This window comes from Mesoplodon densirostris, chromosome 19, assembly GCF_025265405.1.
Source record: "Mesoplodon densirostris isolate mMesDen1 chromosome 19, mMesDen1 primary haplotype, whole genome shotgun sequence".
NCBI lineage: Eukaryota > Metazoa > Chordata > Mammalia > Artiodactyla > Ziphiidae > Mesoplodon > Mesoplodon densirostris.
The window spans coordinates 47,563,737-47,575,879 of NC_082679.1; the positions used below are offsets into that span (position 1 = coordinate 47,563,737).

At 43.0% G+C, this 12,143-nt stretch overlaps 1 protein-coding gene across 2 annotated transcripts in view; it reads left to right on the plus strand.

The window, feature by feature from the left end:
* The window catches only part of DUS2 (dihydrouridine synthase 2), a 45,910-nt gene that overhangs the window by 10,468 nt on the left and 23,299 nt on the right, over positions 1–12,143 (plus strand). For both annotated transcript variants that reach the window (XM_060083619.1, XM_060083620.1), the window contains one exon: positions 10,744–10,789. In XM_060083619.1, the coding sequence (XP_059939602.1) occupies positions 10,744–10,789 (46 nt within the window). The remainder of the gene's footprint in view (positions 1–10,743; positions 10,790–12,143) is intronic.

A 12,143-nucleotide genomic window follows, 5' to 3' on the forward strand; every position in this document is an offset into this window, starting at 1 on the left:
CAGGATGGAAGTGAGTGAGTGTATGACAGCACGGTGTCTGCTCTAGACAGCCACTATGTGTTTATAGCCCTGGGGGAATCAGTCTGTGATGAGGTCACGGAAGCTGGGTAGTGAGAAACAGAGCTGACCCGCAGATTCCGGATGCTTCATCAGCTGCTTTGTTGAGAATTCTTAGGGTTGTTTTCAAGCACTTGGGAAGTCATGGTCCCAGGATTTATGTGGTGACTTCAGAATGTGACTCTCCTAATTGGTCAAAGCTTGGTTTTCCTCATGATTGTGACTAATCCATTCTTCCAGGGCTCTGCTTGAGTTTGGAGCAAAGTAAATACTGATTAAAACCCTTTGTATGTTTGATGAGCACTTGCTCTGGGAGAGTCAGTATAGCTTATGAACAAATTAAGGGACCTCTGCCAGAAGAGACCTAGGCCCTTTACCCAGACCTAGCTGCTGTGGAGCAGAGGCCGGTGGGCAGGCCAACTGACCCCTACCTGTGGTGAGTAGGTCTCTGGGAACTGGGCCCTGAGTACTGGGAAAGGCACAGCATGGCGCCTGGTGCCCCCTGGTGGATCCAGAGTTGCTCTGCAGGCCAGCTGTGTAGATGATCTTACTGTGTTCCCCTGAGGTGACTCATCTGTGGGTTAGATCGTCAAACCACACCATCCACCTCTCAGGACCTAGTGTAGGACCTAGGGCATACCAGGCATACAGGCACCTCCTTAAAACGCCTGCAGAACCCTCAGCAGTTGGAGGTGAAGAAAGGATGAACCAGCTCAGCAAAGGTTAAGGGAGCAGTAGTCTGATTCCCTACCAAGGTCTGCCCTATTGACGGAGTTTTCTAGGGTTTCATCAGATGTCACTTAATTATTCGTTTTTTTAAAAAAAATATTTATTTTATTTGTTTTATTTTGGGCTGCGTTGGGTCTTCGTTGCTGCCTGCGGGCTTTCTCTAGTTGTGGAGAGCGGGGGCTACTCTTCGTTGCGGTGCATGGGCTTCTCATTGCGGTGGCTTCTCTTGTTGCAGAGCACGGGCTCTAGGCCCGCGGGCTTCAGTAGTTGTGGCTTGTGGGTTCTGGAGTACAGGCTTAGTAGTTGTGGCTCACGGGCTTAGTTGCTTCGTGGCATGTGGGATCTTCCTGGACCAGGGCTCGAACCCGTGTCCCCTGCACTGGCAGGTGGATTCTTAACCACTGCGCTACCAGGGAAGCCCCCTATTCCTTTTTATAAGAACAATGGATGGACAGACCATGGATTGTCATACTGAGTGAAGTAAATCAGACAGAGAAAGACAAATATCATATGATATCACTTATATGTGGAATCTAAAAAAAATGGTACAAATGAACTTATTTACAAAACAGAAATAGAGTCACAGATGTACAAAACAAATTTATGGTTACCTGGGAGAAAGAGAGGGGGATAAATTGGGAGATTGGGATTGACATGTACACACTACTATATATAAAATAGATAACTAATAAGAACCTACTGTATAGCACAGGGAACTCTACTCAATACTCTGTAATGACCTATATGTGAAAAGAATCTAAAAAATAGTGGATATATGTATATGTATAACTGATTCACTTTGCTGTACAGCAGGAACTAACGCAACATTGTAAATCAATTACACTCAAATAAAAATTAAATAAAAACAAAAAAACAAAAACAACAGGACTCCAGTGGCCCAGACATGAGAGGACACCTACCTTTTAATAGGCAGGATGAAGGGAGAAGGCAATATTCTTAAGAGACTTTGATTACCAAAATGTGTACTTAAGTTTTTTTGTGTGGTAAAAAACACATAACATAAATTTTACCATATTAACCATTTTTAACTGTACAGTTCAGTAGTTGTGAAACAGATCTCCAGAACCTTTTCATCTTGCAAAACTGAAACTCTATGCCCGTTAAACAACAACTCCCCTCTCCACAGCCCCTAGTAACCACCATTCTACTTTCTGTTTCTATGAATTTGAATACTTTAGCTACGTTATGTAAGTGGAAATATGCAATATTTGTCTTTTTGTGACTGGCTTATTTCACTTATTAGCATAATATCCTCAAGGTTCAACCATGTTGTACTATGTAACAGGATTTCTTTGCATTTTTAGGCTGAATAATATTATATTATGTAATATGTATACTACCTTTTGCTTATCCATTCATCTGACAATGGACATTTGGGTTGCTTCTATCTCTTGGCTATTTTGAATAGTGTTGTGAATGTAGGTGTGCAGATACTCCTTTGAGATCCATCTTTCAATTCTTTGGGATATATATATATATATACCCAGAAGTAGGATTTGCTGGATCATGTGGTAGTTTTATTTTTCATTTTTTGAGGAACTTCCCTACTGTTTTCCCTGTCTTTTGCACCATTTTACAATCCCACCAGCAGTCCACAGTTTCTAAAATCTTTGCCAACACTTGCAATTTTCTCTTTTTTTTTGATAGTAGCCATGCTAATGGGTATGAGGTGATAGCTCATTGTGGTTTTGATTTGCATTTCTCTGATGATTAGTGATGTTGAGCATGTTTTTATATGCTTCTTGGCCATCAGTATATCTTTTTTTTAAACATCTTTATTGGAGTATAATTGCTTTACAATGGTGTATTAGTTTCTGCTGTATAACACAGTGAATCAGCTGTATGTATACATATATCCCCATATCTCCTCCCTCTTGTGTCTCCCTCCCACACTCCCTATCCCACCCCTCTAGGTGGTCACAAAGCACTGAGCTGATCTCCCTGTGCTATGCGGCTGCTTCCCACTAGCTATCTATTTTACATTTGGTAGTGTATATATGTCCATGCCACTCTCTCACTTCGTCCCAGCTTACCCTTCGCCCTCCTCATGTCCTGAAGTCCATTCTCTACGCCTGCATCTTTATTCCTGTCCTGCCCCTAGGTTCTTCATAACAATGTTTTTTTTTTTAGATTGCATATATATGTGTTAGCATACAGTATATCATCTTTGAAGAAGTTACTATTCAAGTCTTTGCCCAGAATGGGTAATTTTTTAAAACTTAGAAAAAAAATTATTTATGGAAAAAGTTGCAGGAATGGACAAAGAACATCCATATACCCTTTACCCAGACTGACCTACTGTCAACATTTTGCTTGATTTGTTTTATAATTTGAGTTCTCTCTTTAATATATGTATTTTCTCCTGAACTATTTCAGAGTAAGTTTCATACACTATGATATCTTACTTCTCAAATACTTCATTGATATTTTCTAAGAATAAAGTCATTCTTCTATACAATTGTTATACAGCCATCATCTTCAGTAAATTTAATACTGATACTTTTTTTCTGATCTATCTTCCATATTCTAGTTTTGCCAACTCACCCAAATTGTTCCTCTCAGCATTTTTTTTTTTGCGGTATGCGGGCCTCTCACCGTTGCGGCCTGTCCCGTTGCGGAGCACAGGCTCTGGACGCGCAGGCTCAGCGGCCATGGCTCACGGGCCCAGCCGCTCCGCGGCATGTGGGATCTTCCCGGACCGGGGCACGAACCCGTGTCCCCTGCATCGGCAGGCGGACGCTCGACCACTGCGCCACCAGGGAAGCCCTAACATCTTTTTTGAGATATGGTTCACATACCATATAAATCAACAATTTAAGGTGTACAATTCATTGGCTTTTAGTGTATTTACGAAATTGTGTATCCACCCTGCAATCAATTTTTGAACATTTTCATCACACCAAAAAGAAACCTTATATCCATTAGCAATCACTCCCCAATTTTGTCCTCCCCCAGTCCCTGGAAACCACTAGTCTACTTTCTGTCTCTATAGCTTTGCCAGTTTGGGACATTTCATATAAATGGGATCATGTGATATATGGCCTTTTGTGTCTGGTTTCTTTGCATTGCATATCATTGCATGTATCAGCACTTCATTCCTTTTAATGACTGATTAATAGTCAATTGTATGTTTATACCACAATTTGTTTATTCGTTCATCAATTGATAGACATTTGGATTATTTCTACCTTTTGGCTATTATGAACCATGCTGCTATTAACATGTGTGTACATGTTTTTGTGTGGATATGTTTTCATTTCTCTTGGGTATATACCTAAGAATGGAATTGCTGGATCATATGGTAACTCTATGTTTAAACATTTGAGGGACTGCCTGACTGTTTTACAAAGCATCTGTACCATTTTGCATTATCATTAGTGGTGTATGAAATTTCCAATTTCTCCATATCCTTGCCAACACTTATTGTCTTTTTATTTTTAAAGAAACAGATAACCTTTTTTTTTTTTTTTTTTTTTTGGCTGTTCCGTGCGACCTGTGGGAGCTTTAGTTCTCCAACCGGGGATCGAACCTGTGCCCCCTGAAGTGGAAGCTCGGAGTCTTAACCACTGGACCGCCAAGGAAGTCCCTTACTGTCTTGATTATAGCCATCCTAGTAGCTCTGAAATGGTATCTCACTGTGTTGTTGTTTTTTTTTAAAGATAGGTTTTATTTTTTATTTTTATTTTTTGGCTGCACCAGGGATTGAACCCAGGCCCTTGACAGTGAGAACGTGGAGTCCTAACCACTGGACTGCCAGGGAATTCCCCTCATTGTGGTTTTTTTTTTTTTTTTTTTTTTTTTTGAGGTACGCCAGCCTCTCACTGTTGTGGCCTTTCCCGTTGCGGAGCACAGGCTCCGGACGTGCAGGCTCAGCGGCCGTGGCTCACGGGCCCAGCCGCTCCATGGCACGTGGGATCCTCTCCGATCGGGGCACGCACCCATGTCCCCTGCATCGGCAGGCGGACTCTCAATCACTGCGCCACCAGGGAAGCCCTCACTGTGGTTTTGATTTGCATTTCCTAATGAATAATGATGTTGAGCATCTTTTCTTATGTTTATTGTCCATTTATATATCTTCTTTGGAGAAATGTCTATTCATATCCTATGCCCATTTTAATTTATTTATTTTTAAATATCTTTATTGGAGTATAATTGCTTTACAGTGGTGTGTTAGTTTCTGCTGTATAACAAAGTGAATCAACTATATGTATACATATATCCCCATATCCCCTCCCTCTTGCACCTCCCTCCCACCTTCCCTATCCCAACTCTGTAGGTGGTCACAAAGCACCAAGCTGATCTCCCTGTGCTATGCAGCTGCTTCCCACTAGCTAGCTATTTTACATTTGGTAGTGTATATATATAATATATGTCAATGCTACTCTCTCACTTCTTCCCAGCTTACCCTTCCCCCTCCCTGTGTCCTCAAGTCCATTCTCTATGTCTGCGTCTTTATTCCTGTCCTGCCCCTAGGTTCATCAGACCATTTTTTTTTTAGATTCCATATATATGTGTTAGCACATGGAATTTGTTTTTCTTTCTCTGACTTCACTCTGTATGACAGACTCTAGGTCCATCCACCTCACTACAGATAACTCAATTTCGTTTCTTTTTATGCTATGCCTATTTTTAAATTGAGTTATTTGTCTTTTTATTCTAAGAGTTGTAAGAGTTCTTTATATATTCTGGATACTAGACCTTTATCCGATATATGATTTGCAAATATTTTCTCCCATTCTGTGGATCGTCTTTTCAACTTTATTATTTTTTTTAGAGACTTTATTTTTATTTTTTATTTTTAAAAAATTTATTCAAGTATAGTTGATTCACTTTGTGTGTGTGTGTGTGTGTGTGTGTGTGTGTGTGTGTGGTTGCATTGGTTCTTCGTTGCAGTGTGTGGGCCTCCCACCACGGCAGCTTCTCTTGTTGTGGAGCATGGGCTCTAGGTGCATGGGCCTCAGCAGTTGTGGTGCGCGTGCTCAGCAGTTCTGTGGCATGTGGGATCTCCCCGGACCAGGGATCAAACCCATGTCCCCTTTGTTGGCAGGTGGATTCTCAACCACTGCACCACCAGGGAAGTCCCTGATTCAATTTATTGATAGTATCCTTTGATGCACAAAAATTTTTAATTTTAATGAAGTCCAATTTACCTAATTTTTTCCTTTGTTGTTTATGCTTTTGGTATCATCTCTAAGAAATTATTGCTTAATCTAAAGCCACAAAGATTTATACTTAGGTTTTCTTCTATGAATTTTATAGTTTTGGCTCTTACACTTAAGTCTTGGATGCATTTTTTTTTTTTTTTTTTTTTTTTGCGTTTCGCGGGCCTCTCACTGCCATGGCCTCTCCCGTTGCGGAGCACAGGCTCCGGACGTGCAGGCTCAGCGGCCACGGCTCACGGGCCCAGCCGCTCCACAGCATGTGGGATCCTCCCATACCGGGGCACAAACCTGCATTGGCAGGTGGACTCCCAACCACTGCGCCACCAGGGAAGCCCTTGGATGCATTTTGAGTTAATTTTTTTTTGAGTTAATTTTTGTGAACGTTATGAGGTAGGGATCAAAATTCATTTTCTTGCATGTGGATATCCAGTTGTCCCAGCACCTGTTAAAAAGACAGTTCTTTCCCCAATAAATTGTCTTGATACTCTTGTCAAAAATCAGTTGGTCATAGATGTTTTGGTTTGTATCTGGACTCTCAAATCTATTCCATTGGTCTATGTGTCTATCCTTATGCCAGTACCATACATCTTGATTATTATAGTTTGCTAGTGGGTTTTGAGATTAGGAAGTGTGAATCCTCCAACTTTATTCTTCTATTTCAAGATTGTTTTGTCTATTCTAGGTTCCATATGAATTTTAGGATCATCTTGTCAATTTTTGCAAAAATGGCAGCTAGGATTCTGATGGGGTTTGTGTTGAATCTACAGATCAGTTTGGGGAATATTGCTATCTTAACAATATTAAATCTTCCAGTCGTTGAACATGATATATCTTTTTAAAAAATATATTTATTTATTTATGTAGTTGGCTGTGCCAGGTCTTAGTGCGGCACAGGGGATCTTCGTTGCGGCATGCGGGATATTTAGTTGTGGCATGCAGGATCTTTAGTTGTGACATGCAGGATCTAGTTCCCTGACTAGGGATCGAACCTGGGCCCCCTGCATTGGGAGCGTGGAGTCTTAACCACTGGACCACCGGGGAAGTCCGGATATATCTTTTCATTTATTTAAATCTCCTTTAATTTCTTTAAACAATATTTTATAGTTTTTAGTGTACAAGTCTTTCACCTCCTTGGTTTCTGGCTGTCATTGTTTTTCATGAAAAATCAGTTGTTAGTCTTATTGAGAATCCCTTGTACATGGTAAGTCACTTCTTTCTTGCTGCTTTCAAGATTATCTCTTTGTCTTTGATTTTCAGCTGTTTGATTGTGATGTGTCTAAGTGTGGATCTCTTTTAAGTTTATTCTACTTGGAGTTTGTTGAGCTTCTTGGATGTGTAGATTAATGTTTTTCATCAAATTTGGGAATTTTTCTGCCATTATTTCTTCAAATATTTATTCTATCCCTTCTCTCCTTCTGGACCTCCAATTATTCATTTTGGCAGTGATTTTCTTTTTTTTGAGTGGGCAATCACACAGTTTGTCAATCTGAGTTTATTTGTGTTTCTGAAAACAGAGATATACCAAAGATTCTTTAACCAAACTGGAGGTTAAAAGACTATGAAGATAGGCCAGAGATGGGGATGGAAAGGTAGCATGGAGAGACAGTGGTGATAAGCAAGATCAGCTCAGATAGAGAAAGCAAGCCAAGTGGAATGGCGGAGATGAAGGTAGCAGGATGTATTAGGAACACAACATGTGACAGACAAGAATAAGCCCATATATAATAAGGCACTTTAAAATTAAATGCTGTGGGCCTCCCTGGTGGCGCAGTGGTTAAGAGTCCGCCTGCCGATGCAGGGGATACGGGTTCGTGCCCCGGTCTGGGAGGATCCCATATGCCGCGGAGCGGCTGGGCCCGTGAGCCATGGCCGCTGGGCCTGCGCATCCGGAGCCTGTGCTCCGCAACGGGAGAGGCCACAACAGTGAGAGGCCCGCATACCGCAAAAAGAAAAAAAAAAAAAAAAAAAATTAAATGCTGTTCAAACATTGGGTAGCCATATGAATAAAAAGTGACTTAGCAGATAAGTTAAAAAGCAAATTAGTTTTAAAAGGAAGAGAAAAACCAATCAAAGTTATATTCTTTTTCTTAAATAAATTTATTTATTTATTTATTTATTTATTTTTGGCTGCATTGGGTCTTCGTTGCTGCACACGGGCTTTTCTCTAGTTGTGGCGAGCAGGGGCTAGTCTTCATTGTGGTGTGTGGGGTTATTGCTGTGGCTTCTCTTGTTGTGGAGCATGGGCTCTAGGCACGTGGGCTGCAGTAGTTGTGGCACATGGTTCAGTAGTTGTGGCTCGTGGGCTCTAGAGCACAGGCTCAGTAGTTGTGGCACACAGGCTTAGTTGCTCCGCGGCATGTGGGATCTTCCTGGACCAGGGCTCAAACCCATGTCTCCTGCATTGGCAGGTGGATTCGTAACCACTGTGCCACCAGGGGAGCCCTATAATTATATTCTTAACTATGATGGAGATAGATTTGGGAACTAGAAGGCATTGTTTGTGGCAAAATTGGAGTTGTCTCTTCTATAGAAATAAAATACGTATGATAAAAATTGAGGAAGTGATATTGATAAAGGAAAAATATTTGTGATAATTGAGACAGAAAAATAACATCCAATTTGACAAAAGATAGTTTTTTTTCTGCACAACTTGTATAGATGTAAAAGGCAGTTTGGTAGGAAGATGCATGGATGATACACTCTACCACATGGAAAAACAATGTTTGTTTTCACCAATTAAGGAAATGCAGTGGAAAAAAACCTATGAGGTTCTACTCTATAACCAAAGAGCTAACTAAAATGAATAAAATTGGTAAACAATACTGTTGGTGTGTGGGTGAGCAGGCACACGTGTGGTTTTATTGATGACAATTTAAATTAATTTCTCCACTTAACAACCAGGTGAGCATCTGCTTGCACGTAAGGCATTGAAGTGGCTCCAGCAGATGTTCAGTGAGCACTAGCAACGTGCTAGGTGCTAGTGATGCAAAGATGAATGAGACTGTGTCCAGGTCCCAAAGGCTCTTTCGGTGTAGTGGGGAGACAGAAAAGAAAGTAAGACCATTCAAGGGCCATTTTGCCTCAACTCCTCCTCTTGGGGCCCTGAGGAGGACCTGGTCAGCGTCCTCAAAGCCCACTTTTGTGTGAAGTGAGAACCTTCCTCAGGGCGTTTGTTGTCTAATGGTAAAGGTACGACAGGTGCATCTGTAACTAGCATACAAAGAGGAAGTGGTCAGGCTGTGAAGGTAGACTGGGCAGGGGGTTTGAGGAATCCTGAGGAGGACAAGTTACTGCTGGCAGGGGTGGGGGCCCAGCAAGGTTTTGCCTCACTTTCTCCTACTTGTTCTTAGCCAAAGCTCAGCCTGGCTGCAAACCTTCTTTTTATAAGCACAGGCCACTCAGTGCTGCCCACTTGTCCACCTGCCTTCTTGCCTGCCCCTGCAACCAGGATCACTGCCTACAGGGGCTCTGTGTTGGGGTCTGTCCATCCCTTGGGACACCACACTGATTCTTGGGGCTTGGATGCTAACCGTGCATCCATACTGCTTGGTGGTGGTGATTTGTGTGGTCAGGCCTGGTGAGCGTCAGATACTTGATGACCTGGATGCAGCATAGAGAGAATAGCCACAGAAATACCCAGAGCATGTTTTTTTTAAAATTCTTTTTAAAAATACATATTATTTATTTATTTATTTGGTTGAGCCAGGTCTTAGTTGTGGCAGGCGGGCTCCTTAGCTGTGGCTTGCCGGGCCCCCTGCATTGGGAGCTTGGAGTCTTAACCACTGCGCCACCAGGGAAGTCCCATAAAGCACGTATTAACCTGGATGGTGGATATGCTGGGGGGAGCCCCATGGATGCCATAGGACACCTTTGGCCACTTTAGCCCTAAATGCTCCCATGAGGGAGCAAAGGCCATTGTGCTCACCCGACTGGGGTTGTGACTTGCTGAGGCTTATAGGGAGTCAGTATGGCAATGAGTTCCAGGGCTGAGAGTTTCTTTCTATCTTCTTCTGGTCTCCCAGAACCCCTGGGCAGGAGTTTCTGGGCAGTGTGACAGGTTCCTGGCTCTTCAGATCTGTCCTCCACATCTATTGAAATGATCACTGAACAAAGCAGAGCAGCCTTGTCTCCCACCAAGAGGTAGAGAATGTCAACCCTTTAGGAAACTTAAATTTCCTTTTGTTTTTTATGATCCTGGTTTTGAAGAACTCCCTTTTTCCTTTCTTTCCTTAGTCTTTGAATATCTCCAGAGCTGAGGAGCTCACCCCTTTCATTTCCACAAGTGTGACCCAGGTTGAATAGGGGTTTTAGACTTTTCTTTCCTGTGTCAATCTCAAATCTTCCTCCCTGTGCTTCTGTTCACTGGCCCCACTTTTGTCCTTGGACGTTTCCTGGGAGCCCTTCACCTTTCCGTTTGCATATGGATGAGGTGGGAGGTTCTTTGAGGGGATAGACTGGAGCTGAGACCAGTAGGTGAGAAAAGTCCAGGTGTCCACATCCTACGCTATTGTCTGATCTCTGATTCCCTGAGTGGCTCAACCCTTCTAGGCCCGAGACTCTGCAAGGTCCCTGGGAAGAGCAGCTGATGGAGGGGCCCATGCTTGCCATGCTTGGTTGGGGAGGACAGCACTACGTGTCCCCAAAGCCATGATTTGATGCTGATAGTAGGGTGACAGGCCAAGTAGCCCCCATCAGGTGTGTGATGAAGGTCTTCCCCACTATGCCCAGGACCTGTGTGTCCAGGACTGACATGTACCTTCTGATTCCTCTGCAGGAGCTGATTGACCTCAAGATGCTTCAGTGCAAGAGAGTTGTCAATGGTGAGTGCAGCTGTGGTCCCAGGATTGTGTGTATGCCTGGTCATGCCCAAACTGTGCTACCACTGCCCTTGCCTGGGTATCAGTTACCTCCAGGGTGCTCCTTGCCTGTGTAATTTTGTGGATCACATGCTCTCTTTTTTTTAAAGATACATTGATTATAAGCCAATTTTTAATTAATTAATTAATTAATTAATTTTTGGCTGCATTGGGTCTTCATTGCTGCGCGTGGGCTTCCTCTAGTTGCAGCGAGTGGGGGCTACTCTTCGTTGCAGCGTGCAGGCTTCTCATTGCGGTGGCTTCTCTTGTTGCAGAGCACAGGCTCTAGGCGCACCGGCTTCAGTAGTTGCAGCACGCGGGCTCAGTAGTTGTGGCACACGGGCTTAGTTGCTCCGCGGCATGTGGGATCTTCCCGGACCAGGGCACGAACCCATGTCCCCTGCATTGGCAGGCGGATTCTTAACCACTGCGCCACCAGGGAAGACCCCACATGCTCTCTTGAGGGTAGTCACTGCTCTCCAGAGACCATGACAAATAGCCAGATGTGAAACAGGCTGAGAATGCCTTCTACCCACAGGCTTGCTGGCATATAAATCACCAGGTTTCATAGTACAGGAGGGACCTTTGGGGTCAGGATGGCTGCGGCACTGATCCTGGCTCTGCCACTTGCTAACTGTGACCTTGGGCAAGTCACTTGACCTCTCTGCCTCAGTTCCTTTAGCTGTAAAAGGAAAATCATAATCCCTGCTTTACTTAAATTACAGGGTTGGAGTGAGGGTCAAATAAGATAAGGGACATGTAAGACCTTTGCAAATGGAAGTGGTTGTGCTGAGTTGTGGTTTTGCTTATACTTTATTGATGAGGCTGATTCTGCTTTGATGAGAGTTGTAGTATTGTTTGAGGTTTTTGAAAAGTATACACACTTGTGAAATCTTAATATAAGTTCACTAGAACTTTTGTCAATTTTGTCTTTTAATTTTTTTAGATTTATATTTTCTTTGTGTTATGAAAAATTCAATGTTATAGATGTATATAACCTATGAAAATCCCCCATAATCCCATACTTGAAGAGTAATCACAAGGAGAATTAACATGTACTTTTTACACATTTCGTAAAGTGTGTGTATAAAAATATGACATGTTGGGCTTCCCTGGTGGCACAGTGGTTGGGGGTCCGCCTGCCGATGCAGGGGACACGGGTTCATGCCCCGGTCCGGGAAGATCCCACATGCCGCGGAGCGGCTGGGCCCGTGAGCTATGGTCGCTGAGCCTGCGCATCCGGAGCTTGTGCTCCACAACGGGAGAGGCCACAACAGTGAGAGGCCAGCGTACCGAAAAAAAAAAAAAAAAAAAATGA